This window comes from Musca vetustissima, unplaced genomic scaffold (genome assembly GCF_032173495.1).
Source record: "Musca vetustissima isolate MV318-11 ecotype Yass unplaced genomic scaffold, APGP_CSIRO_Mvet_v1 utg7427, whole genome shotgun sequence".
Lineage (NCBI taxonomy): Eukaryota > Metazoa > Arthropoda > Insecta > Diptera > Muscidae > Musca > Musca vetustissima.
This window is the reverse complement of record NW_026879607.1, coordinates 197,338-214,571: the sequence shown is the minus strand read 5'-3', so window position 1 is coordinate 214,571 and position 17,234 is coordinate 197,338. Positions and strand designations below refer to the sequence as shown.

Genomic DNA, 17,234 nt, shown 5'->3' with positions numbered 1-17,234 from the left:
TGCAGAGACCCAGAAAGCTTCGCAGCTCATGGAGATTTCGGGGCTGCGGCCAATCTCTGACGGCTTGAATTTTCTCCTTATCCGTCGATATGCCCTCCGGCGTCACGTGATGCCCCAGGAACTTCACCTCTCGTTGGAAGAGACTGCACTTTGGGTTCAGCTTGAGGCCTGAAGACGAAAGCTGCTGAAGAACATCCTATAAATTCTTGATGTGTTCGTCGAAGTTGCGTCCCATGACTATGATGTCATCCAGGTATATGAGGCATGACTTCCACTGCAGCCCTTTTAACACACGCTCCATCAGCCTTTCAAATGTAGCCGGGGCGTTGCAGAGTCCGAATGGCATGACATTGAACTGCCAGAGACCCCCATTAACGCCAAACGCTGTTTTCTCCTTATCTTTCTCGGCGATCTCTACTTGCCAGTACCCACTCTGCAGGTCGAGGGTGGAGAACCATGACGTCCCGGCTAATGTGTCCAATGTGTCGTCGATTCTTGGGAGCGGATAGCTGTCTTTCTTGGTGACATCATTTAACTTTCGGTAGTCCACACAAAACCGGGTGCTTCCGTCTTTCTTCTTGACCAAGACCACTGGGGAGCACCATGGACTTGACGATGGTTCTATTACACCACTCTTTTCCATTTCACTTATCAGCTTCTGGACCTCGTCTCTTTTTGCCAGGGGAACACTTCTTGGAGGCTGTTTAATGGGTCTCGCGTCTGCTGTATTGATTTCATGCTTCACCACTGATGTTCTTCCTTGGTGCTCTTTTGTCAACGCAAAGGTAGAGGCATACTTCCATAATAGCTGCTTAGCCTTGTTCCTCTCGGAAGGTGATAATTGGTGTGTCCACTCTTTTATGTAGCCGTCGAGGTGCTTCTTCTCCATGGCTGCTGGCTTTTCGGTGCTAGTTTCCAAATTAACTACAGCTTCAGCTGGTGTGCATTGTCCAACTTCGGAAAATTGGCAAATTTGCTCTTGCTTGTTTGACAGGTTCAAAACTCTTACAGGAATCAATCCCTTCTCGTTGCTTTTCACCAGGGCATTCGCTATTAGGATGTTACTGTATCTGTTTTCTGCTGGTTCCACCACCCACAACTTCTCGGCTCCACAATCTCCATTCATTGGTACCCATATTATTGCTTCGGCACAGGGCGGTATTATCTCTGGATGGTCCGTAGTCAGACGTCTAATGGGTGTACTTTCATCGTAGCCCACGTTTAACGGAATTTCAACGTTAGACCAGGTCATCACACGCTCTTTCATATCCAGATTGATACCGAAGGCAATCATAAAATCTGCGCCTATTATCACTTCGTCTACGATATCGGCAACTATAAACCGAATTCACCGATTTATTGGCAATAGTCAGTCTTAGGGTAATCTTGCCGTGTACTGCCGCGGGCTCCCCCGTTGCTGTGCGCAGTCTGACTCCATTAATTTGCGTTATTTTTCCCTTTACCAGATCTGATCTTATGATGGACTTTGATGCGCCTGTATCTAACGTCAGAACTCGCTTGTCACCATTGATGTACCCAGTTGTTGTTAGGTTGTGACTTTTCTGTTGTACTATTGCTATGGAGATTGTGGGGCCATCGTCGATTGGAGCCAGTTCATGCCCCGCTGGACTGGCTCGATTTAGTTTAACGGTGACTCATTGGTGGACTGTTGGGTCATTCTTCTACCATCTTTCGTTGGAGGTGGTGACGATGACCTGGATCGTTTGCGCTTAGTTCTGCATTCGCGCGCAATATGACCTGCTTTATCGCAGTTGTAGCATCTAATCCTGGGCTTAGTCATCTTTGTTTCCTCTATTACCCTCCTCATGGCGTCCTCGATCGAGTTAACGAGAGATTTGGGTTCGAAACCTTCGGTCTCCAGTTGGCGAATCTTGTGGGTCTGGGGCTTAACAATTATTCTTGCCGTCTCTTGGGCAAGGGCAAACGACACTGTTTCGGCAAATGACGCTTTTGGTGACGCATATGTTGCACATTTAATCTCAGGGTCACGTATGCCATTCACAAAGGTTTCGATTTTCATACGGTCCACCAATGGATGATTCTCTCCTGGATACGTCATTAGCACCAAACGTTCCACCTCAGCTGCAAAGTCTTGTAACGTCTCGTTTGCCCTCTGTACTCTTCCCCTTAATTCCATAAGGTAGATGTTTTGTTTATGTTCGCCACCGTACTTACGTTCCAGTGCAGCAATAACATCTTCATAGTTGTTTCTAGAAGCGACAGGAATACTCTGAATAACATCAGCAGCACTGCCCTTCAATGCCAGAAGTAGTGCAACCGCTTTGTCGCTGTCGTTCCACGAATTTCTAGAAGCCACTGTCTCGAACTGTAACTTGAAAACATTGAATGACGTAGAGCCGTCGAATACAGGAGGTTTGATTTTTAGTGTGTTATCAGGAACTCGCACCGGACCACCTTTAATTTCCAGTTCCGACATTTTCTTCTCCAGATTCGTAAACCTGTGGTCGTGGGCCAGAAATTTCTCATCCACAGACAGAATCTTCTCGTCGACCGACTGCACTTTCTTATCCAACTCTTTAATTTGGACCTCCACGGTTTCCACTCTCCTTCCAATAATTTCTGTAATGTTCTCGAGTTTCTCGTTCATTACTCTCGAATTTTCGTCAAACATTCTACAATTCTCCGCCTTGAGTTCCTCTAATTTTCTGGAATTCTGTTCGAACATTCGTCTTGTGTTTTCTACTAACATTCTGGAATTTTCCTCAAACATTTTAGCCAGCATTTCTCTGAAATCGTCACCCCTGGCAGCTACTGACGAGACTTCTCCACCGTTGGATTCGCCCATTTCCGATAAATCCACTTCATCCTTACTGTCAAACTCATATGTATCGATGTTCATACCACGGCGCTCGAACTCATCCAACAGACGTTTTTGTAGTTCAGCCTTGTTGCCAGTAGACGACAATTCCAATTTATTGAGCTCCCTTTTCAAATCTTCCACTCGTAGATCCTTAAACTTCATCGTAGTATTATCGTAATCTCACTTCCGACACCAATTGTTACGTTCTTGGATTTTAGTTAATCCCGTGTATACGTTGTTTTATTTCCCGATAAAATTCGTACCAAATAAAACGCGGGTTCTTTCAGATTACGATTATTACAATGACTTTATTCACACAACTTTACTTTGCACTTTACTTTACACGACGGTTTCAATTCGCGATCTGATTCACAACTGACTCACTGCCTTTCCATTCCCTCTATTTATATGAGCCCTGCCTGTCGCTACAGAAGTTTCTAGACGATCTGGTAACACCTAGATCACGAACAATCTACCAATGCAACAAACACATTGAGTAACAATAACAACAACAAACTTACTGAGTGAACAATAACAACAACAAACTTGAGTAAACAAACTTACAATAACAACAACACATATACAGGCGAGGGAATAACAAAGAAAGAGGAATAACAACAACACATATACAGGCGAGGGAATAACAAAGAAAGAGGAATGACGTTTAACAAGAATTGTACGACAATAACAAAATAGAAAATGAAAGAGGAAATGGAAGGATGTAGAAAAATCTATACAGTGGTTGTTGTTGTGAAGTTATTCAAATAAACTGCGTAGTAGAAATTTACGTTACAATTCAAATTCTTAAATTAACGGAATTCATCTAAATTAACTTAAATCTAAAGTTATATTCGTAACAATATAAAAAATTTAAAATTACTTAAACACCTCAGAAAATAATTTTTCAAGACTGGATTACGATTCCAAACTTTCAGTGGGTGCTGATGGCGACAAACGCTAACGCTACGAAAGAAAAGTCCAATAAAAGCATCAAAATGACAAACTAGCTGATAAATAACAAGTTTGCTTACAAATATTCCTCCAGTAGATGGCGCTAATTATTTTTTTATCATTCGATATATTGGATATAATTTACGTTTAATGGATAGATGTGAAAAATCATGCAAAAAAACACTCCTGGCAAGCACCACTCGACATTCCCCCCTGCTCAAATCAGACTTCGGGGATGAACTACAACCACGAAGCTGATAAAGCTTGCCAAAATAAGAGAATATTTTTGTATTTATTGGCGAATATCTTTCGCATGGTACGTACCCATCAAGTTCCCTTTTAGGTCCTATAGTTCGTAATACGCGTTTCCTATACTCTTTCGTACACGGGCTTTCAAAAAAGTTGGGGCTAACATAGAGTTGTAGCCTTGTTCAAAACTGCTTTGTTTAAAATTCCTTCTAAAAACTCCTTGACCTTCCTTGTATGTCACATTTCGAGAACGTAAATTGTATGTATTTTCGTTTCGAATAAACTGTTTATGCATAAGGTCTGAAGCTCGTTTTGCCACAATGTCGCGGGAATCATTTTTATCGAACCGAACCGATCTATCTTCAAGCATCTCTAACTGTCTGAGGAGAGAGTATGTTAGGTAATATGGGCTTGTCCCTATTGCTGAGTGAACTGATGAACGTAATGAACAGCATATGCTACTCAGAAGTTCATCCCAATTATTCTGATCTGGTTTAATATATGCTTTTATATCCGCTAGTACTGACCTATTCACCCTCTCCGATGCGTTGGATTGGGGAGAATGAACAGCCGTATAAATGTGTTGGACACCATACCTTTTCAGTAGCTGGTTAAATACAGATGATTTAAGCTACGAACCATTATCCGATAAAATGACCTCGGGAACTCCAAAGGTGTGAAAAAGGTCACTTTCAAGATATTTTACCACAACATCAGCAGTAAATTTCTATATGGGCTTTAAAAATGGAAATTTCGAATAAAGGTCCAGGACAATAAAAATACCGATGTGTCCAGTTTTTGATCTTGGGTATGGAACAAGAAAGGCTACATACAGTTTTTGAAAGAATCTACATGTTTCTGTAGTCTTTCCCATAGGGGGTCTGAGCACCGTGTTAGGATGTTTTGTAGACTTGCAAATTTCACACTTATTGATGTAGTCTTTTACATCTACCACCAAATTAGGCCAATAATAATATTTTCTTATCCTGGATAAGGTTTTATTTATTCCACCATGGGAGGAAAGGGGGTGATCATGAGCTCTTTGCAGAACATCGGGTACCAAATTCCGAGGTATCCACAATTTCCAGACTAAATCGTCGTGAATCTGCTCGCCGGTGGAATGTTCTGTTCGCCTGTAAATATAATCATCTACTATACGAAGATCTGGCATTTTATCACGAATTCCTCTTATCTTGTTTAGAAGTTGGAGATACTCCTCTGATTTAAAATGCTCAGATTTCAGATCTACAAACAAACCACTGTCACTATCTTCGTGGGTGAGACCACAAATAGCAGAGAGGTCCTCCGTATTGGCCCTTGAAAGCTTATCAGGGACTATGTTTAAATTACCACGCCTATGTTGAATGCTAAATTTGTAACCTTGAAGTTTTAGCGACCACCGAGCCAGCCTTGTACTTAGATCTGTCTGGGACATGAGCCACTTTAATGACGCATGGTCAGTAATTATCGTAAACTCATGCCCTTCGACATATGGTCTAAATTTCTTATAACTTAGCATCGCAGCCAAGCATTCTTGTTCGGTAACTGAATAATTACGTTGGGCTTTGTTGAGTTTCCTTGATATAAATGCTATAGGAATCTCTTCACCCTCCGCATTCTTCTGTACCAATACGCTTCCTATTCCTGTCCTGCTAGCATCACAGTGTATGAAAAACGGCTGTGAAAAGTTAGGGCTGTGCAGGACAGGGACTGAACTCAGGTGAGACTTTAGAACTTCGAAAGCCTTTTGGGCTTCTTCGGTCCATATAAATTTTTTCTGCCTTGCAGTAGATCTGTCATAGGTGTGGTAATTGAAGCATAATCCCTAATAAATGTTCGGTACCATCCGGTCATTCCTAGGAACCGTCGAACTTGCTTTATAGATCTCGGTGGAGGAAATTCCGTAATGGCCGACACTTTCTCCGGGTCTGTACGGATTACGCCGTTTCCAACTACATGGCCCAAATATCTAACCTCGGGAACGCAAAAATGGCTTTTTTCGACGTTAATCGTAAGGCCAGCTTCCCGAATCTTCCTCGCAACTCGCCTAAGAACTTCGAGATGCCTATTGAAAGATTCCGATATGACCAAAAGATCGTCGAGATAGACGAACACTTCCGCCCTCAAGCCCGGGGGTACCACTTTGTCCATCAACCGGGACATGGTTTGAGGCGCGTTGCACAACCCAAAGGGCATGACCTTAAAGTGGTACAACGGCCTCCCCGGGACGGTAAATGCTGTCTTTTTCCCTCGATTTTTGGTCCAAAGGAATCTGCCAAAAGGCATCTTTGAGATCGAGGCTAGTTATAAATTCTGCTTTCGGAAGTCTGCTCAGTATGCCGTCAATCTGAGGTAAGGGGTAGGCGTCCCCTATAGTGACCGAATTCACCTTCCTACTATTCAAACAAAGCCTATTCTTTCCGGGTTTTCTATGGAGAACGACAGGAGAGGACCAAGCGCTATTGGACTCCTCAATTACATCGAGTGCTATCATCCTGTCGAGCTCCTCATATATTAATTTCTCTATAGCAAGGGACACCGGGAAGTGACGGTGCTTAATGGGCTTGGCTTCACCAGTATCAATGGTATGACAGAGAAAATCTGTTCTGCCAAGACCCTCTTTGGCGTAGGAAGGGAATAATCCAATTATTTGATTAAGGCGCTGTTTTTGTCCATCAGATAGAGGGATCTGTCCGGAAAGCTCTGATATACCAGGTGTTACATGGCTATTATTTCGTTGGAATTCGGGTGGCAATAAATTGAATTTTTGCCAAAAATCAATGCCAAGAAATAGGTCTCTGTCAAAACTCGGAATAATAAAAATATCGATTGGCATTTTAGCGTCTTTAAAGGCTATCAAGGTTTCGACGAAACCAATAACCTTCTGTCCTTTACCATCAGCTGTCCGAACGGTTGTATTTAACATTTTGAAGGGTAAATTGGACTCTAAAAACTTCTTGGCTGCGTTGGAGCCAACACAACTAATGGAGGATCCTGTATCCAGAAGTCCCATCATTTTCTCCCCGAATAACTCTACTTCAGCATACGGACGTACATCTGAAGGGTTATCCAATAGGGAACAAACTAGTTTCCTCTTAAAACTTTTTACCTTCTTCCAAAAAGAACTAACTCTTTCAGAGGATCGTGTAGATTTGTTTGGCTTAGTCTCCCCAAAAATTCTCTGTCTCGCATTATTGTATTCCATTAACCGAACATGGAGAGGCTTGAAACTATAATGCATTTTCGTACTTTCATTATTTGAAGGTTCAGATGTAATAGATAAATATTTTGACAACATATTGGTATCACTATCTGACGTAATATTTTGTGGTTTTGGTATGTCATATCTGGATATAGGGACAGGAATCGGAGGGATAGGTTTTAAACCAGATCCATCGATCCTTGCATATTGGATGCACTCTTCAGTGCATTCGCTCTTGAGTTTTTTGGATTACATTTAGGGAAATTGGGTTTGTAGGTGTCCGACGCTCCGCACCCATAGCAGAAAATACTACGCTCCGACAGACACTCTTGATACCTGTGCCCGCTCTTTTTGCAATTCCAGCAAATTAAAGAAATTGCAGAAACTTCATCCGTTTGCAAATCCTGATTTTCTGGGATTTCCTGTCCCTCAACATCAATCTCAGAAACTCGTTTAAATGTTGACATTGGTTTTTGTACTCCGAATCCATGCCTTCGACGCATGTCCTGCATAAAGAACTCGCGTCGTCTGCAGGTGTCCCTCAAGGACTGCAAGGATTTAACCTCAATATTGAGCATTTCATGTTAAATCTCCGGAAGGAGGTTTCTTCGGAGTATTTCAACCAATGTAGCATCAGAAAGTGGAGTTTTAAGTCGGTCCGTCAAAGCTATAATTGAATCGTAGAAACTGTCGAAAGATTCGTTTGGTTTCTGCTTACGTTCTCGGATTAGCTCTCGGATATCGATATCGGTGCGGGAATCTTGGTATTGCTTCATCTGATCGAGCTAACCGAACGATGGTATCGCCAAAACCAATCGTTGGCTTTTCCATCAAAGAGGGAACTAGCATTTCCACATAACAAATCATAATTCCCCTGTAAGGTTTGAACCGTTAAAGCTTCAATTCTATATATGAAATTATCAATAGACAATCCGTTCTGTCCTCCGTTAAACTTCAGTTTCCAATTAGAGATAATCTGGAGAACCGTGTCAGGACGTGATTGAAGATCGGACGAAGTATTGGTACCATAACCTGACATGTTCAACCCATGTCTATTTTGAGGGGGTCTATTCGGAGTAGTGTTATTTTGTTCATTAATAGGCGTAATGCATTTGTTGAGGGGAAGTTACGGTTGGTGAAGGTGGATTTCGAGGTGAATTATTAGACATAAGTCTAGACATACTAGCCGATATATTCTGCTCAATCAATTGAGTCATCTATGCACTAAATGCTGCGAGCTGTGCAGAGACAATATTCGTAACCATCGACTGAATTCGCTCCTGACTTTCTGCTGAACGGTCTATATTTTCAGGGGCATTATTGGCAGTTTGAATCGTGTTTGAGGTGTCTGACACGGTAGTGTTAGCTGTATGTCTGGCTTGGGCCCTAGTCCGGATTTGCGAAGTACTCGGTGTTTGGGTTTCAATCGAAATCCTAGCATTACAAATCCGACAAAAAGGTCTAGCCGTAACACACACTTCCAAGCACGATTTGTGAAAAACGTGGCTACACGCTATCTTTTGTAATACCGAAGCTGAAGAGATCGCCTCACCACACGCATTACAAGAGGGGTGACGATCCCCTTCAGAGGTTGCAGATGCATCCGTAGGGTTCGTAGCCATAATTAGAAATTAAAATTTAGTATATATATACAGAAATCCAATCGAAATTTAGAAAAAAAATGGATGTGTAATTGAAACACAAGAAAAAATTCAAACAAAACCAAATTTCAAAACAAAGGCAGTTCTGAACAACAACTAAAAGCGCTATATTGCACCATGAAAATTAATTGCGATAATCTTTTGAAATTTATATATGAAATCAAGTAATGCAAATTTAAATGATAAATTTCAAAGGAAATAGTGGTTGATTTAGAAAACTAAATCAAAAAAAACCCAGTGTAATAATATTTGGTGTAACAACTGTTTAATGATTCTGATCAAAACAGAGGTTATATGCAACCGAAAAATTTTTAAGAATATAAATATATATTTTCAGAAGCACTTTTATACGTATTTAGACAGAGGCAAAATCAACCAAACACACCGAATGCTGCTGCTCTTAATTAATTCGAAAACCAAAAATATCTCGAAATTGAAACATAGAAAATATGAAAATATTTCGATATATTTTTAATAAAGGATATGATTGAACATAAAGGGAAAAAATAAAAGCTTGTAATAAAATATTAAAAAAATCTTTAAATTTAAAAAAAGAGCTATGACTAGTTTCTTGATTCCAAAGCTTTTGGGTAAGGTTAGTATTGAAGGAAAAAAAATGAACCAAAGAAATTAAGAAGTGTGAGAGTAAGAAGCATAGTAAAGAGGGAAAATGTTACAAGAGGGTTTCTCTTTTGTTTGCGCTTAGAAATTGTTATATGGCTGGTGCAAATCGGTATAAAGAGATAAAGAAAAAAAATCAATTCTCAATTAAAGTGAGAATAAGCAAATTATAATTAGGTTTATTTCCGTTTCTCCGAAGTGGCACCAGAATAAATAGATAATAATTCAAAGAAGAATCTTCGGATTTTTTTTGAAGTTTTGCCGCTCACGGAATTTTATGTTAGAAGAAGTGTTGCAATCTATGAATATTAAGATTCCAGTAAGAATAAATGAAATGTCAACTAATTAGGTTCAGGAAACTTACCAAAGAAATTAGAAAAAAATAGTTTGGTTAATATAAAAAATTTAAAATTACTCAAACACCTCAGAAAATAATTTTTCAAGACTGGATTACGATTCCAAACTTTCAGTGGGTGCTGATGGGGACAAAATGGCCGAGGAATTTTATTTGTGAAACCACCAAATCTCGCTAACGCTACCAAAACGATTCATAAGCGAAAGAAAAGTCCAATAAAAGCAGCAAAATGACAAACTAGCTGATAAATAACAAGTTTGCTTACAAATATTCCTCCAGTAGATGGCGCTAATTATTTTTTTATCATTCGATATATTGGATATAATTTATGTTTAATGGATAGATGTGAAAAATCATGCAAAAAAACTCCTGGCAAGCACCACTCTACAGTATCTGTGCGCGATCTTTGGCATTCTCCTGGTCCGTGAACTTTATCACACTTCATGCAATTATATTTTGCATTACAATTGCGTGCAACGTGACCCCACCTCTGTCATCTACAGTGTTGCCAAAACTTCGATGAGGAAAAATGCTAGATTTTGTTGAAAAAAAATGCTAGAAAGTGCTAAAAAATGTAAAAAAGTGCCAGAAAAAAGTGCTAACAATTACTAGAACAAAATTGTTAATATTTAATAATGAAATATTAGTCAGAAACCCCATTTATTCTTAACGGTTATTTGTTGTCGATTTAACCATGTCCGTCCGATTGAGGTCGCAATATTTAAGACAGAGCTTTGGAATTTTACACATACGTTGGTACTACTCCTATGAGATTTGATATTGGAAATGGAATACATCGAGATTCCCGCTGAATTTAAAACTTGTTTTCAGAAAGTTCCAATATAATTCATGTTCATTATTATTACATCGCTCTCATAAAATGTACAACTTAATTTGGTTTTTCATTTTCCCAAACAAACAATCTACCAACAGATAATGTCATAGTCACCCCATGAAGTACCCGACCATTTTTTAAGAAATTTGGAATGCACGGCACATGCTGGATAGCATTGGAAAATTAAATTCATCGCGTAAAACATAGCGAAAATTCAATGCGTCAATATTAAATCGAAAAACGGGATTTTTTGGATTGAAACCAATTTTGTAAAAAAATTCCTAAAAAATTAAAAAATGCTAAAAAAGTGCTAGGTGCTAGATCAATTTTTTTGGTGCTAACCGAGTTCAAAAAGTGCTAAATCTAGCACTAAAAGTGCTAAATTGGCAACACTGGTCATCTATGACATTGAATATCACCTGATTTATTCTTTGGGTTTTCTCAGTAGATTTTGTCGCCAAAATTTTTGCCTGGCAATAATGATACTAAAAATAAGCCTGTGTCTATGATACTCTTAATTGACTTTGGCGTTAAAAATTGGTTACCGAAACCACAATATTGGGAACCACAATGTCTAATACGGCCTTGACCTCACTGGGATCGTAATATGACTAAACCGACATGCTTCATTTCCTTTGGAGTGAAAGAGTAAGAGTGGATCTCCTTAGCTCTCAAGATCGCCATCATCGAAGTGTGGACATCAGGATCAGCAAAATAAAGTTTGCTCTTATTTTTATTTATATTTGATTTTGAACTCTGAATTCTTGATGGTGGTTCTCAAAGATTCTGCTAAGGCTTTGATGTTTACATTAAATACAAAAATGGGTGGACACCATTTTTATTGTCGATGTGGTATTCTTATTTTTGTTATTAGCAACTTCATTTTCTTTTAACATTGGAGGACATTGAATATCGACGTCTGGCAATACACTTAGTATTCCAAATTTGTTTTGATCATTTGGATCATGATTCACCAGTTTTTCTCGAAGCTCTGATATATCAATGTTCAGGGATGAATTTGATTTCTCAATTTGCATTCTTTTACGTTCGTTCGTTTTTGCTGTTGCTTTTGCTATTGAAGCAACAAGTGATTGGCTATTGGAAGTTGATGCCACCTCTTCTGCCACATCAAAATCCATGTCCGGTAAGGTATCAGGCATCATTATGCACACAAATGCAATTATGACGCCTGAATAAGTATAATTTCCAATAATAAGGATTTGATTTTTTTAAAAATTCTTTGCTACTTAGAAATATACGTCTAACCAATTTCAGAGTTGCCGCCTTTTTTCCAACCTACAATATAAGAGAACGTGAACTTACTTGATGATCGATTGAACTCCCACGATGAAATGCCTTGAAACCAACGCACTCTATCAACTGAATCCAATGAGAATCTCAGTCTCCTCCTTGGGCAAAAAAAAAAAAACAAACTTGTAGAGTGAAGGGGATATCGGTATGCAAAATGCACCGGGGAAAAGGGTATTACAATGATTATATTAAATTCATAATTCTATGGTATCACCAAGAAAGACGCTAATAAACATGGGATGATTACAACATCCAATTGGATAACCAAACAAAACGTTTACACTAATTTTAGGACATTTTTTATATAAAATTAATGATTTTGTCAGTGTTTTCCCCGCCAGTTTAATAAAAAATCTACTTGGGATAATAGGAGTACAACTATATTCACCTTTTGGCAAAAAAAAAAATAAAAATTTAGGTTCACTGACCAACAGTTTCCAGAAAATGCATGCTCAACCAAATATTGCCACGGAATTTATAAAAGCAATAAGGAATATTTAAGCCAAGTTTGATGCAATTTGGAGACATTTTTTTTTTGTCTCTCAAGAGAATTAATTAATCGTAGATTTCTTCCCATTATTCATTGTGCTTTGACTTCGTTGAATGTGGTTTTTGGCATTATATTGCGGTTTTACGGTTTACGGTTTTACACGATAATTCTTCTAAATGATTTATTAATTTTAAAAAATTAAAAATTTAGGTTCACTGACCAACAGTTTCCAGAAAATGCATGCTCAATTAAATATTGCCACGGAATTTATAAAAGCAATAAGGAATATTTAAGCCAAGTTTGATGCAATTTGGAGACATTTTTTTTTTGTCTCTCAAGAGAATTAATTTAAATAATCGTAGATTTCTTCCCATTATTCATTGTGCTTTGACTTCGTTGAATGTGGTTTTTGGCATTATATTGCGGTTTTACGGTTTACGGTTTTACACGATAATTCTTCTAAATGATTTATTAATTTTGCATTATGATTTACATATTTTCTCATAGAATTGAAGACAACTTTCTCCGTACATTTATTTGCTTACCCGAAATTATTTCTACATGAAATAAAGTCATATTCCTGTGATTGTTTTTTAGCATTTAACTGCATTAATATATAAATTTTTGCAATAGCATACAAAATTAATAACATAAACGAAAAGTTGTTATCGTAGTAAAAAATTTTACATTGTTGCATGTTCTGGAATATAAATAAAATTGGTTTCAAGCCGGAACATTTTTGAACCGAGCTTTTTTGAGCGCTGTTCAAAAGTGCCCCTCTCTCCCCTACCAAAACAAATTGTATGTATAATGTATCATAAAAAAAAATTGTTTTTGTAGTAAAGAATTGTACATTCTTGCAGGATCTGGAACACACTATATATGATAAATATTAATAAACAACATACTTGTAGCATATCAATAAGGTTCCGATTCCCAGAGGATAATACAATATTTCCATTATTTAAATATTTTTACATTTTACTCAAATGTTTTTCTTGGAATTTGGAGAACATTTGTATACCGTTGTATGTTGTTTGCAGTGTACGAGTATATCCAATTTATTTTATTAAATATAAATAAATATTGAATATAACAAGGCTCTCAAAAAATTTAGAATAAAAATAATAATTCAGTTTAATAAATTTGTATAATCATCTATTATAATTATTTTTATTATAAAATAATTGATATTAAAAACAATAAAGATTTAATATTTCTTCATACATAAAAAACGTGTGTTCCATACTACCACATTTTAGGGTTTTCTATAAGTGAAACACTGCGATTTTTAGTGTTCCGACAAGTGGAACACTATTTTAGTTTTTGTATAATTAAAAGGCACAGTTAAAACAAACGGACTGAGGCTTAGTTCAACCAATAATTAACTAATGATATAGTTCGGTTTAAATTACAAAGCCACTCCCTTAAGTCTTCTTGTGTATCAGCTGCAAAAAATATACGTTTGGTGGTTTTGTCTCTAGTCAGCCCGGGTATTGTGCAGTTTACGCAGAATGAACGTGGACGTGCGCACAATTCCCTAGGTGCCGGCAATAATTCGTTCTTTGAATGTTGCAAATACAGACATAGTATTGGCGACTCATTCAATACATTCTCATCTCGCCACACCTGCAAAACAATGCCGTCCAATATACACCATCGTCGATTCCAGCTATGTTGAGCATTAGGATCATTGAAATTTAAATAGCCCGCATGTATTATTTTTGGTATACGTAATTCGGCACGACCTTTTACTTGTATATCTTCCAATAAATTAGATGATGAAGATATAGATCTTAGAACAACATTGCACGATTGACTGGATCGTAGATAAATTCGATCTGACTTTAGTGATTTGTGCGATACAATATCGAAAGGAATGAAATGATTGCAATCCAAATTAAAAGAAGCTTGTAAACGAAACCTTGACACAATATCCAGTGATGATGACGATGAAGTGCAGGAGGCTGATTCTTTAATTTCCTTGAGTTTCTAAAAAATATTTAAATAACAAATGTAGAAATTGGTTTCTTAATAATTTATGTATGTTATGAATTTATTAAATTCACGTTTTTTTTTTCATATACTGATTGAAAACTTCGTTTAGGTGCAAAAAGTTTAGCTTATCCGAAGTTATTGTAATTGAAAATTCTGCATAATATAAAACAAATTTACTGAAATTATAAGAGAACTAATATACTAAATGGTACTAAAATTTTAATTAATGTCGATATTGGTGGATAGGTTGATTAGCTCTTCTGACATATGTAGATTTCAATGAAAACAAAATAATGTATATACAGAGGCGAGCAAAATTTTCTACTAAACGTCTAATTGGAATGTTTATTCACTATTTGTTAGATAATATCATGGTAAAAAATAAAAATTACTACTCTGGTTATCGGCCATTCACTAACATGTAGCAACATATGCTTGTACTTATACTAGTATGGCTGACTTTGGAATAATGTCATAATAATCCCCAATATATTTCGGGGATTATTCAACAACCTACCTGATCATATTGTTGGGAAAATATAAAACATCTTCCTGTAAAAGAATAAGAAATACTCACCTTTTTATTAAATTCGCTTGTGAGACAAGATACTTTTCGAAGCCGCAACATAAATATATTACAATGAATTTTTTCTCGTCCAATATCTCCACATCGATCTGTATGTAACATAAATTCCATGCCGCAATCACGAAATATTGCCACACCATTTTGACATTCTGCAGATTGGGTCGAGCGGATTATGCCACCACATTCAAACGTCACGATGTAGAAATAATTAAAATATATATCACGTGTGGGATCTTCTCGAATAGGCAAGTACATATCGTCTATAAATACACATGCAATTGTAGGAGGATCCATTGTTCTGTCAAAGTGAAAGTTCAAATATTTTCCTCGACTTTCGAGGCGCAATGCAGAAAATAATAATAATCTTTCGGCTTCAACCATCTCAGATGCAATTTCAGATTCTGGCATATTTCGACAAATGTTCACTACATGCAATAATTGGTCGTTAATGGAGGCGTCTTGACTAGCTGATATTAAAGAATCCAAATCAATATCAGACCCTACGGTCGAGTCTCGACAATCTGAGGCATTTTTAAAAATATTTGGACGCAACTCATCCGACTTAGATCTTTTAAAAGTTAAGGAATTAGGAAACTTTTTTGTATCTCTTTTTACGAAATTCTTGCTTTTTCGAAATGACTTGTTTAGAGCACTCCTCAAATTGGGCAGCAGTTTAGAAGATCCCAGACTTATTGAGTTGAACTTTATATCTGAAATTACATTTAAACTGTAAGCTCTAGAATTTTTTGGCGTCTTAATTTGGTGCATTAACATTGGAGTATTTGTATAGCTGGTACTATGGTGATCATCAAACTCCAATTCCTGATGCATTTCAGCACAATTTTCTTCCTAAATAAAGAACAATATATTCCATTAATTTATAATTGTTCTACTTGATTTCAGGATGGCATGGAATTTTATTTCAAAATTGTATACAGAAATAAGAAAATTTTTAAGAATAAAGTAAAGGGGTTTTTTACATTGTAACACTTTATACAACTTATTACAAACAAATGAAAATGAAATCAAGTCTAATAGGAGTCTACAAAAAATTCTACCTTTGTAGTAAATGTAGGTTTCTTTGGTGTACTCTGATTTTCTGAAGATGGTGGAGATAATGTATTAAACCCGTTTGAAGAATCCTCACTATCAGAAGAATTTACAGCGCATTGTTCGTCAACTGGGACTTCATACGACACTGCATCATGGTTATTTGTGTAAGCGTCACTTTCAAGATCTAAATCTTGGGATGATGATTGTCCACAATATACATTTGACGGTTCAGGACTCTTCTGAAAATTATATTGTATGAAATAAAAATAAAGTGATTACCATTTACAAATGTTCTTACATTTTCCACCTTCTGCAAATTTTTTCCATCCACGCAATCGTTCTGCTTTTCAACAAAGACCTGACTTCTGCACAAATTCTCAAGAAAAATTTCACTGCGATGCAAAGACAAATCGGATTTGCTAAGATTTCTTTGCCTTTTAGGAGGAGAGTTGTGTTCCATTACACGAACATTGTTAAGCGACTGGTAGTGTATTATCTGTCGTTCAAGCGAGGGCGAAGAATACGATGTCAACTCCCCTCCAGATGGTTCGGGTAAAGGTGATAACGTTGGCTTTTGCTGTGCGTTTCGTTTAGACTTAAGTGAATCATGCAGGATTTTCCCCAATGAAGCTACATGTTGTTGTTGAGTAGTATGCGATTTTAAGTTCTTATTGGACTTGTCGACTAAAGCATACAATACATTTGGGTTGTCATTGACATTAAAGTGTTGTATACCAGTGTGATTCTCAACATTTGGGCTTTCCGAAACGTGAATGCTATCATCATCTATTTCGGAATATATTGGTTCTTTGTCATACTTAACATGCGGAATATGCGTTTGTATTTCAACGGTTGGGGCGTTGACTTGTTGCGCGCGATCAATCTCCTAAAATTTAAAATAAAATTATTTTATTTTGTGTGGATGTATCTTAAAAAAAATATTTTTGTATATCTACTTTTTTAAAGATATATTTTTTTTTTAATTTCAATTTCTTTTTTGCGTATAATATGGATACTTGTACAATTTTTGTTGTTATATATACATATATAAATATATACATATATATATATATACATATA

General features: G+C 37.1%; 1 protein-coding gene across 1 annotated transcript in view; it reads right to left on the bottom strand.

The window, feature by feature from the left end:
• Window positions 1–13,885: 13,885 nt before the first annotated feature.
• The window catches only part of LOC133324613 (uncharacterized), a 33,481-nt gene continuing 30,132 nt past the window's right edge, over window positions 13,886–17,234 (bottom strand). The window contains exons 4-7 of the mRNA XM_061533449.1: window positions 16,453–17,040; window positions 16,160–16,393; window positions 15,093–15,950; window positions 13,886–14,509 (exon numbers count right to left, since the gene is read on the bottom strand). Coding sequence (XP_061389433.1) covers window positions 13,886–14,509; window positions 15,093–15,950; window positions 16,160–16,393; window positions 16,453–17,040 — 2,304 coding nt within the window. The remainder of the gene's footprint in view (window positions 14,510–15,092; window positions 15,951–16,159; window positions 16,394–16,452; window positions 17,041–17,234) is intronic.